The sequence below is a fragment of the Zophobas morio genome, unplaced genomic scaffold (genome assembly GCF_036711695.1).
Source record: "Zophobas morio isolate AGI-343-1 ecotype UQ-CSIRO unplaced genomic scaffold, CSIRO_AGI_Zmor_V1 ptg000005l, whole genome shotgun sequence".
Lineage (NCBI taxonomy): Eukaryota > Metazoa > Arthropoda > Insecta > Coleoptera > Tenebrionidae > Zophobas > Zophobas morio.
Genome location: NW_026972110.1, coordinates 16735902 through 16753393, shown reverse-complemented (window position 1 = coordinate 16753393; position 17492 = coordinate 16735902). Strand labels below are relative to the sequence as shown.

At 34.0% G+C, this 17492-nt stretch overlaps 3 protein-coding genes and 2 long non-coding RNA genes across 7 annotated transcripts in view; 1 reads left to right on the top strand and 4 right to left on the bottom strand.

Annotated features, from left to right (window-relative positions):
* Positions 1-1793: 1793 nt before the first annotated feature.
* On the bottom strand, positions 1794-2968 carry LOC135145971 (neprilysin-1-like). Its single transcript, XM_064078104.1, has 5 exons — positions 2953-2968; positions 2718-2904; positions 2353-2668; positions 1932-2302; positions 1794-1881 (listed from the first exon to the last, which is right to left on the bottom strand). The coding sequence occupies exons 1-5, from the start codon at positions 2966-2968 to the stop codon at positions 1794-1796; spliced, it is 978 nt and encodes a 325-aa protein (XP_063934174.1).
* A 285-nt stretch (positions 2969-3253) lies between these two features.
* LOC135122885 (uncharacterized) overlaps positions 3254-17492 on the top strand; it is a 35546-nt gene continuing 21307 nt past the window's right edge. Inside the window, exons 1-2 of the long non-coding RNA XR_010279477.1 lie at positions 3254-3312; positions 3364-3475. This is a non-coding gene — a long non-coding RNA (uncharacterized LOC135122885). The remainder of the gene's footprint in view (positions 3313-3363; positions 3476-17492) is intronic.
* On the bottom strand, positions 6870-9754 carry LOC135122883 (neprilysin-2-like). 2 transcript variants are annotated; one of them, XM_064047362.1, is made up of 9 exons: positions 9683-9754; positions 9489-9610; positions 9253-9439; positions 8887-9205; positions 8448-8836; positions 8243-8398; positions 7954-8194; positions 7729-7900; positions 6870-7654 (listed from the first exon to the last, which is right to left on the bottom strand). In XM_064047362.1, the coding sequence occupies exons 1-9, from the start codon at positions 9706-9708 to the stop codon at positions 7065-7067; spliced, it is 2202 nt and encodes a 733-aa protein (XP_063903432.1). In that variant the 5' UTR covers positions 9709-9754; the 3' UTR covers positions 6870-7064. The 2 variants fall into 2 exon arrangements, with proteins under 2 accessions (XP_063903432.1, XP_063903433.1); XM_064047363.1 differs by having other exon boundaries at positions 9489-9533; positions 9683-9719.
* Positions 11070-11640, bottom strand: LOC135120273 (uncharacterized). Its single transcript, XR_010278558.1, has 3 exons — positions 11473-11640; positions 11260-11416; positions 11070-11184 (listed from the first exon to the last, which is right to left on the bottom strand). It is a non-coding gene; the product is annotated as an uncharacterized LOC135120273 (long non-coding RNA).
* LOC135120251 (neprilysin-2-like) lies at positions 13729-17167 on the bottom strand. Of its 2 annotated transcripts, XM_064044567.1 has the most exons (10): positions 17056-17167; positions 16634-16674; positions 16451-16572; positions 16215-16401; positions 15849-16167; positions 15410-15798; positions 15205-15360; positions 14918-15158; positions 14693-14864; positions 13729-14616 (listed from the first exon to the last, which is right to left on the bottom strand). In XM_064044567.1, exons 2-10 carry the CDS (start codon positions 16657-16659, stop codon positions 14027-14029), a joined length of 2202 nt encoding a protein of 733 aa, XP_063900637.1. In that variant the 5' UTR covers positions 16660-16674; positions 17056-17167; the 3' UTR covers positions 13729-14026. The 2 variants fall into 2 exon arrangements, with proteins under 2 accessions (XP_063900637.1, XP_063900633.1); XM_064044563.1 differs by lacking the exon at positions 17056-17167 and having other exon boundaries at positions 16634-16808.

Below are 17492 nucleotides of genomic sequence, written 5' to 3'. Positions count from 1 at the left end.
TGTTTTTGTTGATTTAGGTGTTGCTCTTCACACTCAATCAACTTTTGGTGCAATTCTGATATTGTTTGTTTTATATTAGGAATTTCACTGCATTTGTTCAATTCCTCACGATATGAAGCTATTTGTTACCTTAGTTCATATTTTTCAGTTTTCAGAAATTCTGAAAGTTGAAGAAAGTTCATAATAGGTAGGTACTTAATAAAAAAATATATTCATAACACTTTGTATCTACATTAACATTTATTTAACTTTGACTAAAATGACACCAGATGAAACCAATTTTTACAGGCGTACTCCATGGACATTCAGATTCCTTCATCAAGCATACAGAAACGTGACAGCAAATTGAATTGTGTTCAATTTATAGCTGATTGTTGTTATTAGAGTCATTTATTTTATTGAAATACTCTACCCTTGGAAAACATCGTGTGGTTACATCAGTGACAAATTAACTAATTACGTGTGTACCTCATCCCCATTTTAAAACACCCTGGATTTTAACGCCAAATCACAATTTTAATATTTTAATGAAACCTAGTTCTTTATTATATTCCAAACATTTTTTATTTTTGTATACCAAACACAGAAATTCATCACACACGACACTTTTCTTCAGGATTCATCGGTGAACCCACAGAACAGTTAAAATCCTTTCCAAAATAATCCGAATTCATGAAAGGAGCCAGGAATTGAAAATAAAAAGGATCACGAAAAGTAATATTAAACTGCTTTGAAAAGTCTGTCTCCTTTTTAACGCACCAATTAGTCGCTGAAGAAATCCAGAAAAGCTGACGCGGTGTGTACCGAAGTCCCGGAAGCGAAGGTTTTGCTTTATTCCTTTTCAACCATTTGAGATATGCTCTATAAGCAATGTTGATTCCACCGTAATCGGCGATACTTTCGCCGATATATTTAACATGTCTGAAATCCATTTTTTGGATCATTGTATTTGGTGAATTGCTTCACAATACACTGTATTTTCTTCTGAAAATTTCGGTTAATTTCCGGTTCCCACCAAACAAGCGCGTTGCCGTCTTCATCATCTTTCCTGCCAATATCATCAAACCCATGAATGAATTCATGGCCAATTATTTTTCCTATTGTCCCATAATTCAAGTATTGAGGTCTATCAGGATAGAAGAGCTTATCCCGAAGCACACCAGCAGGCATTTCTAAAAAGAAATTTGGAATTAGATTCTCTTAAACAAACACAAATTTTTATACATATAATATTTGTAATAAATACCAATAGTGTTTTCTTTTCCCTTATAATGCGCTGTTAATCCCCCAGTACTTGCGTGCTCTTCAAAATAATCATCCACCTTTTCATCTAACTTCATCCGAAAAAATTTTGACATATTAACATTGACTTTCCAAAAATATTCGTTGTCATCCAGGTGCAACTGAAGTCATGATTTGTTAAAACAAATTACCGATTCATGCACTATTTTCGCATTAATAAAGATTCACATAGGTGTCATTTAGAAGTTCTTCGGGATAACCTATACAAAAAGTCATTTTCTTCGCTTTAATGGCAGCATACATTTTAGTGCTCTCATCCATCCAATCCACTGTTTTCAAAGCATTCAAAAATGAATTTTTTATGTTTAGAGTCAATTCAGTCACTTTATGTTTAATGCGTTTGTCGAACAAATATTGGATGTGTACAGAAGACCGAGCAACGTGCAACCTAAAATTTTGTGGTAAGTGTTATAATGATGGTTTTGATAATGCTCACTCTGATGCTTTCGAAATGCATCTTGGAATGGCTTTGAATTTCCCATCAACAATTTTCAAATATTCCACTTGTTTTCAAATTCTTCTGGCAAATATTGAACCAAGCTTGCAAGAACTGTTGAAAACATATAGTTCGCTAGAGTTCTAAAAAGAACACTGTTGTTTTAATTAAAAATACGAGGTAAAAATTATACCTCTTTTTAATTTCAGGTAGAAAGTGTACTAACTGTCGGAAAAAGCTCGATTTATACACATAAATACTATCATCCGGAACCAACATCTTCATGGGAAACAAAAAATTGTTGATTAACTTTAACCACGGGAACCTCGGACCAAATTTCTGTAATTCCTCAATTCTATACGAAGCTATACTCCCTCCACCTGGACTCAACAGCCTTGCAAATTCAGTTTGAAATTCAATCACATCTTCCATATTAGAAGTTGCAGTTGCTTTGTCAGCACCGAAAAAAACCGCAAATTCGACCATGTACTTATACAAAGCTTTAACTGCATAATTGTGAGGTCCAATCTGTAATGTTTTATAATCCATATCAGGTGGGTTAATCTGTAAATGACGAATAATACAACTCGATAATTGAGAATCGAAATACTCACACGTACGCGTGGGCCCGATTTTTTGTAACCAAGATCGTTAATGGTGATAAAGAACAAACTCCGTGTCCATTCGCCTTCCAGAAGACGAAACGCAAGAGTGGTCCATTCGAATTTTGTTTCATTCCAGTAGGGTTCTACGACAGGCCAACCACCAAGGTCCTTAAACGCCTTTTTCACATAAGTCAGTCCCTCTTTTTCGATTTGTTTTGTGTTCATACAAGACTTATAAACTGTTTTGAGTAGTTTTAATGAATATGATTCGTTATGATGATCAGGCCCTTCCAAAAGCTTGTAGAATTGTAGCCTTACTTTATCACTGAATAAATTCACTTTATCATTAAATTCAAACTGAGAATTTTTCTGACCTGTTGTCGGTAAAGGAAGAAACCGATTTTTCACCAATAGGGATTAAGGCGTTTTTAAGAAATTTACCACAGGCAAATTTATAAAAGTCATGGCACGGATCAACAATTTCATCAATTTTCCCTAAAATGTCTACTGCCGAACGAATATATTTTTCCATCAAACACACGTCTTGTTGAAGAACCTCTCCTACGAAATTTTATTTCCAATTGGTTTTCATGTTAGATAAAAACTTACTGGTTGTAGGAGACATCATTAGTATATGTGACATTAAGTAGATGATTACAACAACGATAAAAACAAGCAAATATTTTTCAATTTTGGTCTGTCGTTCACACCACAAAAATATTCTAAAAATACACAGTTTCAACTACATTACACCAAAACTACGACATACTCACTTTTCCCTGGTTATTATGGTTATTTTCTTAAAATGACTTATATTTTATTGGTCTGGATTGTAAGCATGGAGCTGAACTCATTATATCGTCCCCTTCTAACATAACAATAAGTAATGAACTTAAATTGACGAAATCGTGTCGGCATAACTGTTAAGGTTGTTGTCTTCACTTCAGTTTTAATATCAAACATTATCAAGTCCGTGAGTGATTTCGTGACCAATTATTTGTTCTATTGAGCCCTGTCTAGGTCGAAGAAATAATCATGTAGCACCGCAGTAGGTGGTTCTAAAATAAAAATTTCAAATATAAATTTGAAATTTTCAACTCATACCAGTGGTATTTTCGGCCATAAGTACGAGGTAAGGTTTCTTCACAAGTTTACGCAACTTTTGAATTTTCTTTTTATGGGAGAACTTGGATAAAATCAAGTGAATTTTTATGTAATGGTCGTTTGGATTCAACTTCAGCTAAAACATATGACTATATCTTGCCGACACTGTTATATAGGTTACATCTCGATAATATTCTTCCACTTTTTGTGTTCTAAAAATTCGTCAGGGTATCCTAAATAACACTTCATCCTTTTAGCTTTAAGGATAGCACGTTTTTGGTTTTCGGGTCCATCTAACTCGCTTGCCTCAAAATGTTCAAAAATGACTCCTTTATGTTTGTTGTGGACTCAGTCACTTTTTATTTTATACTTTCATCAAACAAATATTTAATATGTATGTGTGGAACAGCACACTTCGTTTTTTCCGAAAACAATTTTGATCCCATACCGCGTTTTGACCTTAGACAAAATGTATCCAGTTTTTTTTATTTTTTTTTTATTTTATTTTATTGATTAACGTTACCCAACAGGCCGGAGGCCCAATTACAGGGTACCGGGGGACATACACAACACCCAGAGCAGGGCGGGAATCGAACCCACGACCCAAGGTGTGGCAAGCAAGCGCGATGCTACCTAACCCACCCGGGTCCTTTTGAAAAATTCAGGTTGTATCACATTGATAGTGTCACCGTAATTCAGGAAATCTACGGGAAATAAATAACTATTGAATAACTTCAACTAGTGTCTATTCGAATAATTCCTCCGTAATTCGCGAATTGTACTAGGGTTATAGTCCTGAAATATAGTATTATGCTCCTCTTTCGAAAAATCAATCACATTTTTAATATAGTAGCCTGCATAGATATTGTAGCCGTCCATAGAGTCGAAATTTGCGAATAAAAATAAAATAAAACCGGCTCAAACGGAGCCGAGGACGGCTTGCAAGTTCTGTCACTACGGCACGCGTCGTATCACACAGGGGCGTATTTAAGACCGATTGCACAAAATCTTAGGGTCACTGTAATCTTACTATTTTCTATCTACGACAAACGATTTGTCACACAGCTACAAAACCCACGATCTAGAGAAAGATGGAAGTGTGAAAATGTATTTCAACAAGTGTAATAACCGTTTGGTGCAACGCAATTGGTTCAAGCAAACTAAAATATGACAGGAAACAAACAGTCCACGTGGACTAGTTTATACCCGCGTTTGCTGCTAAGATGACCAGGTTTTTCGCTCCACCTACCTCCGCAACGATGAATATACCATACCACAACTTGTTTACAGTGAACAGAGCTTCGTTTTTATTGACGAGATTGAGCTAAGAAATGAAGCAGATTATATCATAACGGAAAAGATGACATTTAATATTAAATACGTCTCTGTGCAACGTGTGCCAGAGTGATGTCAGAATTTGCAAGCCACCGTCGGCTCCGTTTGAACCGGTTTTATTTTATTTTTATTCGCAAATTTCGACTCTATGGACGGCTACAATATCTATGCAGGCTACTATACCTGTAACTGCAGTTGCTCTATCAGTACCAAAAAGAACAGACAGGGCCGGCGCTACCGACGGTGCAACACGTGCAATTGCACGGGGCGGCGAATTTTTGAAGGGCGGCGAAATTCGATAATAAAAACTTATTTTTAAAATAACTGCAATCAAACTCAAACAAGAAAAACAATTACAATGCTCATGTGGGAAAAATTTCAACTGTATCATTCCTCCACTAAAATAGACTCATATTTCAGTCGCCAGAGCGATACTTAAAAGAATTAAGCGTGACGCTCTCCTAAACAACCGATATTGTATATGGTTAATAAACTTGTTTCAAAGTACTTAAATTTATTTATTTTTGTAAGATGATTCGATTCTTGAAGAAAAGTTTCAATTAAAGCTCAGTTTTGTATCGACTTTAGGACGTGTTGTGCCTTTGTTCCGTATTTTTCGATATCGCTTGAAACGGTATCGTCTTTCGGATGCTGTGTACCGTAAAAGAAAACTTGCTTGAGAAACTGAATTAAAAAAACAAAGTGGTTCTCTTGAAGAATGTCTCAATTTCAATTGAACATGAACTAGCCCAAAATTTGGACTATAAAGAACTTGTGCAAGTCTTCTAAGCAATCAAGGTGAGAAAAGAGTTAAATTTTAAGTGTTTGTGTAATGTTTTAAATAAACAAGTTTTCCCCGTGTAAATAGATGTACATATCTATCTAATGATCAATTAACTGTATATACATACCTACCATCTACCACAAATTTATTTTTTGTTGAATTTACACGAGGATATTTAACCAAAAGCCAAGAAACACATATCATTGGATGAAACAAAAGTTAGGTGATTTAATAAATTTTAGTTGAAGGTAGCAAAATTAATTATGTAGTAGGTAGTTTATATTTTTAACTTTATTGAGGGGGCGGCAAAAAAAAATTGCACGGGGCGGCAAAATCTCTAGCGCCGGCCCTGAGAACAGACACAGACAACCAAAAAATTATATGTAGCTTTGCCTGGTGTATCGTTGTAGTCTTTATTCAGTATTACATAACCCATGGGAGGTTGACTACTAACTTCCAACAAAGGCCCACCACCCAAATTCTTAAATTCTTTTTTCAATCAAATCAAATTTAACTAGGTTTAAAGAATGTGAGTCACCATCGTAACAAGGCTCTTCAAAAAGATGCATCAAATGAAGAATTATCTTGTCAGTAAAAAAATATTTAATCAGTTTTAGGTGTCAAAAATTGCTTACCGTGTGTCTGAAACCGAAGAAACTGTTGCTTTATCACCAGGAATTGTGGTATTTTTAATAAAACTGCCACAAATAAATTTATAAAAATCATCACATGGATCAATATTTTTATCAATGTTTTGTAATATGCGTGCTGTCGAACGAACATATTTTTCCGTCATACACACATGTCCTACGAGAAATATTTACCAACATCATTTTTATGCTTATTATGGATAACTCACCAGTTGTAGTAAGCAAATTTGATCCCAAATAAATTATAAAAATAACAAAAAATCGTATAATCGTGAGCAAACACTTTTCAACTTTAGTCAGCTTTTTGTAATCGGAGCACGAATATTTTCTGAAAATGTACCTATTAAGTAAAAGTTATTATTTTCATCATCTAAGTACGTACTCGCTTTTCAGCGGAAATCTATCATCCATTTCAAATCAAAAGATGGAAAATGTTTTTACGTAACTGAAATAACATTGGTGGCCTGAAATGTGGGCAACAAATAGAGCAGTTTATTATTGGAAGGGTAAAGGACATAACTTTTTAAATTAACCGCAATCAGAATCGTTTAAGTTGTTAACTTCAGTTGATTTAATCACTAACTTAACAGAAAAGAAACATTTTTTTTTGTAAAATCATTAATAAAGTTTTCAATCGATTCCGTATTGCTATAACCTTGATAATCATCTTTGATAATCACAACAACGGAAAAGTTGTAGTTTTGGGCCAAGTGAATGTTCTTCTTTTGGATAAATAAATTTTTCTAAAATTTTGAAGTTTTCTTTTTATCTTTTTCGGAGTGTGGGGTTTTATTTGAAGATTTTTTTGGACACGTGACAATAGTCATTCATCTACCGATTAATGAAATTCACCACACACTACACTTATGTTTAGGATTCATCGGCGACCCCACAGGGCAGTTAAAATCCCTTCCAAAATAGTCCGAATTCATAAAAGAAACCAGAATTCGAAAATAAATGGGAGAATGAGCACTCCAACTAACAGATTGCTTTAAATATTCTTTCTTCACTTTGGCACACCAACTAGTGGCCGCAGAAATCCAGAAAAGCTGACGCGGTGTATACCGAAGTGCCGGAAGAGGCAGCTCCGGTTTATTCCTTTCCAGCCATTTCAAATACCCTCTGTATGCAATTTTAATTCCACCGTTATCGGCGATATCTTCAGCCAAAGTTTTAAGGCCGTTTAAATTAATTTCTGACTCAGGAATTGTGTAATTGCTGTATTGGTCCACAAGACATTGGCTTTTCTGCCCAAAGGTTCGGTTAGTTTCCGGCTCCCACCAATCAATCACATTGCCGTTTTTATCATACTGCCTGCCATTATTATCAAATCCGTGAGTGATTTCATGGCCAATTATGTCCCCTAGTGCTCCGTAGTTCAAGTATTGAGGTCTATCGGGATCGAAGAAGTTATCCTGGAGCATAGCAGCAGGCAGTTCTAAAAAAAATTATGAATAAAATTTTGAAAGTAAGACATTGAGCAATATTTAAAACATGATCTATAATGTATACCAATGGTGTTTTCGACTTCTATATAAAAGGCATTGACATTAAAAGTATATGCTTGGTTTTTCCAGCCTTCGTTATTCACGGGTTTACGCAACTCCTCAAAGTGCTTCATATGAAAAAATCGTGACAAATTAAAATCGACCTTCAAAGAATACTCGTCACCATCCAGCTCCAACTGAAATCATTTGTGAAAACCGATGATTGTAACTTGCGATAATCCGACTTTACCCCTTGATAATAATCTTCCACATTGTTGTCATCTAGAAGTTCCTCAGGGTAACCTATTAAACAGCTCATTTTCTTTGCTTTAATAACAGCGTGTTTTTTCGTCTTCTGATCCATCCAACCCACTTTTTTCAAAGTATCCAAAAATGAGCTCTTAATGTCTGCTACTAATTCAGTCACTTTATGTTTAATAGGTTTATCAAACATATGCTTGATATGTATAGATGACATAGCAATGTCCAACCTAATTTCTTTTTTTTTAATTTTAAGGAACCTTTTTAATAAAACTCACCTCGATGCTTGCCACACGCAAGTTTTCCATCTCGGAGTTGCCTCATTTTTCCCATAAACAATTCTCTGATATTCCAGTTCTTTTCTTCTAAATTGTTCTGGCAAATGGGTAACCAAACTCTCAAGAATAGTTGAAAACATATAGTTTGCTAAGGTCCTAAAAAGAAAACCATTATTTTACTTAAAAATGGAGAACAAAATTATGCCTCTTTTTGATGTTAGGTAGAAATGTTTGTAAGCTTTCCATATATTTTGGAATCGCTACATTAATAATATCATCCGAAGTAAACATATCTATCGGAGACAAATAATTGTTGATCAACTTTAACCAAGAAAGACTCGGGTAATTTTTCTGTAATTCTCGAATTGTAACAGGATTATAGTTCAAAGATTTATTTTTTTGTTCCTCATCTGGAATTATCAGCTTTGCCAATTCTATTCGAAAAACAATAACATCTTTCATATCAGAAATTGCAGTTGCTCTATCCGCACCAAAAAGAACCGCAAATTCGACCATGTGGTTATACATAGCTTTAACTGTAGGGTCGTTAAAACCTTTCTTTAGTATTTCATAATACATAAAAGGTTGGGTAATCTGTAAATAGCGACTAATACCACTCGATACACAAGAAAATAAATACTCACTGTAAATATGACTTTGGACGAATCTTTGTAATCAGTACCCACGTACATGCTAAAGAAGAAACTTTCTCTCCATTCGCTTTTCTGAATACGATACAAAAGGCTTTTCCAATCGAAAATTTTGTCGTTCCAGTAAGGTTCTACAACAGGCCAACCACCAAGATCCTTAAACCCATTTTTCACAAAAGTCAACCCTTCTGTTTCAATTTGTTTTGTGTTCATGCACGATTTATAAACTTTCTTGAGAAGTTTTAGATGAGATGGTTCATGATTTCGATCAGGCTCTTCCAAAAGGTTCATCAGTTGTAGATTTACTTTATCTCTGAATAAATTCGCTTGAATTAAATTTAAACCCAGACTTTTTCTCACCTAATGCCGCTGAAGGAAGAAACCACTACTTTGTCGTCAGGAATTATGGTATTTTTAACAAAGTTACCACAAGCAAATTTATAAAAATCGTCACACGGATCAACGGTTTCGTCAATTTTCTCTAATATGTGTGCTGCTGAACGTATACATTTTTCCGTTAAACACACGTCTTGTGGAAGACTCTCTCCTACGAAATTTTATTAGCAATTTATTTTTAATGTTAAAGAAAAACTCACTGGTTGGAGGAAACGTCGTTAGGAAATTTGACACCAAGTAGATGACTACAACAACAGAAAACCCGGTAAGAACAAGCAAACATTTTTCAATTCTAGTCCGTCGTTCCCACCACGAAAATTTTCTAAAAATACGCGGTTTTAAATAAATTACGCCGAAATTACGCCATTATCCTTATCTCTTAATCTATACTCACTTTTCCCCGGGTACTTTATCATCCATTTGGAATCAGCGAATCTAAAATTTGCTTAAAGTCACATATACCTATTTTATTGGTCTGGAATGTGCATAAGCAGCGTATTTGACTTTATAAACTCGTAAAAGGTTCGGCCCCCACTAATTTAACAAGAAGTAGTGAAGCACGTCTGTTAGATAATTTCGTATTCTGTACAAAGAACTGCAGATAGAAATAATTTATTAAATTAGACGAAATCGTGTCGCCAAAACCGTTTAAGTTGTTGTTTTCAGTTCAATTCTGAAGTCGCTAATTTAAAGAATTTGGGGTATTCTAACGAACAGTGATATGTTGTTTCCTGGCAGTAATTTAAATAAAGTGAATTTAAGAATATGGGTAGTTGTAGAACATGAATGAAACGAAAAGAAAATGAATTGAAAGATATACCGTCTGAAAACAATTTGGATTTAGGGGCTCTATTTTTGGAGTACCAGTACTGATTCCAAAAATTCATGTACAGTAAGTATTATTTCACTTTCCATTGGCTACATAGCACTGAAAAAAGACCACAACACAATTTCATCAGTCAAGTCCCTATAATTTTCTGACTGAAGTATCAATTGATGATATGAAAAATGTCATGAATTTTGAAACTGGCAGATTTGTTAATTTCGAGTGAGGAACGTAACAAAATATTTCAGGAATGCAATATATATTATTATTATTATTACTATTATCTACGAAGAAAAATTAAAACAAAGAAAAAAGATGGACGTGAATCCAGATTAAATGTAAAGCATCCTTCTAGCACAAGGTAAATTAATTAAGAAAACAAGATCCCTTTTTTTTGACCGTGAATATTTTTTATCTTAGTTGAATGTGATATTTTGCAAAAGATAGTATGCCACAAAATAAAATGGTGAACAACTGAAGATTATTTTGAATGGCTGGTAAGTTTCCAGTTAAGGATTCTCACGACCCAAAACTTTTACTTGCCAGATAATTAACATTTATGAGTGTGTTCCAATAGGTGTGGCACCATCCCGTCCATTTCTTTTTTAACAGTAAATTGAAATTTGCAGTTCTTTCTTTGTCTTCATCAGTTGGTTATTTTTCGTGAATTAGTTTTTGCTCTTCACAGTTTTATTCAATTCATCTTGATATGAAGCTCCTGAGGTTCTGAAAATTGAAAAAGTTCAACATTTGCTTTCAGAGAAAAGATCTGTCTTTCAAGCTCTTCTAAATATATATTTCTAAATTTTTTTTTTCTGCAGCATATTTAATTCAGTTTCACGCTTACAGGCATTACTTTGATGGTCCATTTCTAATTTCAACTTAGCATTTTCTTTATAAACATTTAAGCATGGAATAACTACTCCGTCTTCATCATACATATTTCCTGCCAATATCATCAAACCCATGAATGAATTCATGGACAATTATTTTTCCTATTGTCCCATAATTCAAGTATTGAGGTCTATCACGATCGAAGAGCTTATCCCGAAGCACACCAGCAGGCATTTCTAAAAAAAAAATTTGGAATTAGATTCTCTTAAACAAACACAAATTTTTATACATATAATATTTGTAATAAATACCAATAGTGTTTTCTTTTCCCTTATAATGCGCTTTTAATCCCCTAGTATTTGCGTGCTCTTCAAAATAATCATCCACCCTTTCATCTAACTTCATCCGAAAAAATTTTGACATATTAACATTGACCTTCCAAAAATATTCGTTATCATCCAGGTGCAACTGAAGTCATGATTTGTTAAAACTAATTACCGATTCATGCACTATTTTCGCATTACCCATTGATAATAAAGATTCACATAGGTGTCATTTAGAAGTTCTTCGGGGTAACCTACACAAAAAGTCATTTTCTTCGCTTTAATGGCAGCATACATTTTAGCGCTCTCATCCATCCAATCCACTGTTTTCAAAGCATTCAAAAATGAATTCTTAATGTTTACAGTTAATTCAGTCACTTTATGTTTAATGCATTTGTCGAACAAATACTGGATGTGTATAGAAGACCGAGTAACGTGCAACCTAAAATTTTGTGGTAAATGTTATAATGATGTTTTTAATAAAGCTCGCTCTGATGCTTTCGAAATGCATCTGTTCCATCTTGGAATGGCTTTGAATTCCCCATCAACAATTTTCAAATATTCCACTTGTTTTATTTCAAATTCTTCTGGCAAATATTGAACCAAGCTTGCAAGAACATTTGAAAACATATAGTTCGCTAGAATTCTAAAAAGAACACTGTTGTTTTAATTAAAAATACGAGGCCAAAATTATACCTCTTTTTTATTTCAAGTACAAAGTTTACTACCTTTCTGAAAAAGTTCGGTTGCTTCTCATAAATACTATAATCCGGAACCAACATCTTCTTGGGAAACAAAAAAATGTTTATTAAATTTAACCACGGGAAACACGGATAAATTTTCTGTAATTCCTGTTTATTATAAATTTAACTGAATAATGAAGTATCAAGTCCCTTTAATGCAATAAATTTGTTGTCATGGAAAATACAAACAAATAACGCAACATTTTGCCCTTTTTCAACGTTTGAAGTGTTTTGGGTGTTTCTTGAGGTAAAAATGTTGGAAGATGATGTTGCATAGTATCTTTTGTTGTTGAAGAGTCAGCCACACTGGCACGCAATTCACTATTGCCCGAGAAATCAAAGAAAAATTATAAAAAGGCATACAAAGAGTTTGAGAACTAGTGTTTGATATTGTTTTGTTTTATTTTTCCGCTCTAGTTAGGAAAAATTTCACTTTTCCAAACCCAAATGAATGTGGAAAACTAGAACAATTAACAACCGAATTTTACAATAGCTATTTGTGCAATAAGATAGGAAATGTGACATTTTCCCACATTCTAGACATGAGATTTTTGATCGAGACGAAGTCGAGATCAAAAATATGTCGTGAATGTGGAAAGACACTTTTCCAATCAAATTGCACACAAGATTTTGTAAAATTAGGTAAAAAAATTCTTCATTATAAATTTAATTGAATGATAGAGTATCAAGTCCCTTTTAATGCAATAAATTTGTTGTCATGGAAAATACAAACAAACAACGCAACATTTTGCAATTTTTCAACGTTTGAAGTGTTTTGACTGTTTCTTGAGGTAAAAATGTTGGAAGATGATGTTGCATCAGTATCTTTTGATGTTGAAGAGTCAGCCACATTGGCACGCAATTCACTATTGCCCGAAAAATCAAAGAAAAAATATAAAAAGGCGTACAAGGAATTTGAGAACTGGTGTTTGATATTGTTTTGTTTTATTTTTCCGCTCTAGTTAGGAAAAATTTCACTTTTCCAAACCCAAATGAATGTGGAAAACTAGAACAATTAACAACCGAATTTTACAAATGTTTTTACGTAACTGAAATAACATTTAGTGGCCTGAAATATGGGCAACAGAAAGAGCAGTCTATTAGTGGAAGTGTAACGGATATAACTTTTTAAATTAAACGCAATCAGAATCGTTTAAGTTGTTAACTTCAGTTGATTTTAATCACTAACTTAACAGAAAAGAAGCATTTATTTTGTAAAATCAGTAATAAAGTTTTCGGTCGATTCCGTGTTGCTATAACCTTGATAATAATCATCTTTTATAATCATAACAAAGGAAAAGTTGTAATTTTGGGGCAAATGAATGTTCTTCAGTGGTTTATCGTTTCAGTTAATGACATTAATTGCTGGATATCACACTCAACTAACATAACACAGAATATTTATCATCATCAAAACGATTTTACTTTCTTAATTAATTTACTTTATGCTGGGAGGATGCTTAGTATTTAACTGGGTTTATTTTCATGGCCCCCTGTTGTTCTAATGGTGCTCTTAAGTGTGCTATAAGTGACTGGATGATCAAGCAGTGTCCTAATGAAGGTAAACTTTTAATGAACGTCAAATCACAATTTTAATATTTTAATGAAACATATATATTTCTTACAAAAGTTTGTTATATTCCTTCCATAGTGTCACATTAGACTTTTTGAGTTTTTAAAATTTCCACATTCCTCTCTTCGGGAAATCGCCCAACCACGAGTTACGGCGGAAGATCGGGGAGACCATAATGCTGAGCTTACCATAGATTGCCGAACTGTGATTTTGCAAGTTCAGCACGAGAGAGTCTTACTAGGCTCATGCCGGAACTTCGGAAGAGAGAGTGTGTGTGGTTGCCCACGGTGACATAAATATAAACTAGGTAAATAGTTTTAAGAGTTATATTTTTATTTGGCAAAACGTTTTTGGTTATTTTGGATAAATAAATTTTTGTCTTAAGTTTTTCTAAAATTTCTAAAAGTTTCCTATTTATCTTTTTCGGAGTGGGGGCTTTTCACCACACACTACACTTATATTTAGGATTCATCGGCGACCCCAGAGGGCAGTTAAAATCCCTTCCAAAATAGTCCGAATTCATAAAAGGAACCAGAATTCGAAAATAATCGGGAGAATGAGCACTCCAACGAATAGACTGCTTTAAATATTCTTTCTTCACTTTGACACACGAATTAGTGGCCACAGAAATCCAGAAAAGCTGACGCGGTGTATACCGAAGTGCCGGAAGAGGCAACTCCGCTTTATTCCTTTCCAGCCATTTCAAATACCCTCTGTATGCAATTTTAATTCCACCGTTATCGGCGATATTTTCAGCCAAAGTTTTAACGCCGTTTAAATTAATTTCTGACTCAGGAATTGTGTAATTGCTATATTGGTCCACAAGACATTGGCTTTTCTGTCCAAAGGTTCGGTTAGTTTCCGGCTCCCACCAATCAATCACATTGCCGTTTTTATCATACTGCCTGCCATTATTATCAAATCCGTGAATGATTTCATGGCCAATTATGTCCCCTAGTGTTCCGTAATTCAAGTATTGAGGTCTATCGGGATCGAAGAAGTTATCCTGAAGCACAGCGGCAGGCAATTCTAAAAAAAAGTTATGATTAAAATTTTTAAAAATAAGACATTGAACAATATTTAAAACATGATCTATAATGTGTACCAATGGTGTTTTCGATTTCTGTATAAAAAGCATTGACTTTAAAAGTATATGCTTGGTTTTTCCAGCCTTCGTTATTCACGGGTTTACTCAGCTCCTGAAAGTGCTTCATATGACGAAATCGTGACACATTAAAATGGACTTTCAAAGAATACTCGTCACCATCCAGCTCCAACTGAAATAATTTGTTAAAACCGATGATTGAAACTTGCGATACTCCGACTTTACCCCTTGATAATAATCTTCCACATTGTTGTCATCTAGAAGCTCCTCAGGGTAACCTATAAAATAGCTCATTTGCTCTGCTTTAATAACAGCGTGTTTTTTCGTCTTCTGATCCATCCAACCCACTTTTTTCAAAGTATCCAAAAATGAGCTCTTAATGTCTACTACTAATTCAGTCACTTTATGTTTAATAGGTTTATCCAACATATGCTTGATATGTATAGATGACATAGCGATGTGCAACCTAATTTTTTATTTTAATTTTAAGGATCCTTTTTGATAAAACTCACCTCGATGCTTGCGACACGCAAGTTTTCCATCTCGGAGTTGCCTCATTTTTCGCATACGCAATTCTCTCATATTCCGCTTCTTTTCTTCTAAATTGTTCTGGCAAATGGGTAACCAAACTCTCAAGAATAGTTGAAAACATATAGTTTGCTAAGGTCCTAAAAAGAAAACCACTATTTTATTTAAAAATGGAGAACAAAATTATACCTCTTTTTAATTTTAGGTAGAAATGTTTCTAAGCTATCCATATATTTTGGAATCGCTACATTAATAATGTCATCGGAAGTCAACATATCTATCGGAGACAAATAATTGTTGAACAACTTTAACCAAGAAAAACTCGGGTAATTTTTCTGTAATTCTCGAATTGTAACAGGATTATAGTTCAAAGATTTATTTTTTTGTTCTTCAGATGGAATTATCAGCTTTGCCAATTCAATTCGAAAATCAATAACGTCTTTCATATCAGAAATTGCAGTTGCTCTATCCGCACCAAAAAGAACCGCAAATTCGACCATGTAATTAAACATAGCTTTAACTGTAGTGTCATTAAAACCTTTCTTTAGTGCTTCATAATACATAAAAGGTTGGGTAATCTGTAAATAGCGACTAATACCACTCGATACACAAGAAAATAAATACTCACTGTAAATATGACTTTGGACGAATCTTTGTAATCAGTACCCACATACATGCTAAAAAAGAAATTTTCTCTCCATTCACCTTTCTGAATACGATACAAAAGGCTTTTCCAATCGAAAATCTTGTCGTTCCAGTAAGGTTCTACAACAGGCCAACCACCAAGATCCTTAAACCCATTTTTCACAAAAGTCAGCCCTTCTGTTTCAATTTGTTTTGTGTTCATGCACGATTTATAAACTTTCTTGAGAAGTTTTAGATGAGATGGTTCATGATCTCGATCAGGCTCTTCCAAAAGGTTCATCAGTTGTAGAAATACTTTATCTCTGAATAAATTCGCTTTAATTAAATTTAAACCCAGACTTTTTCTCACCTAGTGTCGCTGAACGAAGAAACCATTACTTTATCGTCAGGAATTATGGTATTTTTAACAAAGTTACCACAAGCAAATTTATAAAAATCGTCACACGGATCAACAGTTTCGTCAATTTTCTCTAAAATGTGTGCTGCTGAACGAATACATTTTTCCGTTAAACACACATCTTGTGGAAGACCCTCTCCTACGAAATTTTATTAGCAATTTATTTTTAATGTTAAAGAAAAACTCACTGGTTGGAGGAAACGTCATTAGGAAATTTGACATCAAGTAGGTAATTACAACAACAGAAAACCCGGTAAGAACAAGCAAACATTTTTCAATTCTAGTCCGTCGTTCCCACCACGAAAATTTTCTAAAAATACGCGATTTTAAATAAATTACGCCACTATCCTTATCTGTTAATATATACTCACTTTTCCCTGGGTAATTTTTCAACCATTTGGAATCGGCCAATCTAAAATTTGCTCAAAGTCAGTTATATGTTATTGGTCTGGAATGTGCATAAGCAGCGTATTTGACTTTATAAACTCGTAAAAGGTTCGGCCCCCACTAATTTAACAAGAAATAGTGAAACACGTCTGTTAGAGAATTTCGTATTCTGTACAAAGATCTCCAGCTAGGCATAATTTTTTAAATTAGACGAAATCGGTCGCCAAAACTGTGTAAGTTGTTGTTTTCAGTTCAATTCTGAAGTCGTTAATTTAAAGAATTTGGGGTATTCTAACGAACTGTGATATGTTGTTTCCTGGCAGTAATTTAAATAAAGCGAATTTAAGAATATGGGTAGTTGTAGAACATGACTGAAACGAAAAAAAAAATGAATGAAAAGATTTACCGTCTGAAAAAAAATTGCATTTAGGGGCTCTATTTTTGGAGTACCAGTACTGATTCCAAAAATTCATGTACAGTAAGTATTATTTCACTTTCCATTGGTTACATAGCATTGAAAAAAGACCACGACGTTTCATCAGTCAAGTTCCTATAGTTTTCCGGTTGAAGTATCAATTGCTGATATCAAAAATCTCATGAATTTTGAAACTGGTGAGTGTGATATTTTGCAAATGATAGTATGCCACAAAATAAAATGATGAACAACTGAAGATTATTTTGAATGGCTGGCAAGTTTTCAGTTAAGGATTCTCACGACCCAAAACTTTTACTTGCCAGATAATTAACATTTATCAATGTGTTCCAATAGGTGTGGCACCATCCCGTCCATTTCTTTTTTAACAATAAATTAAAATTTGCAGTTCTTTCTTTGTCTTCATCAGT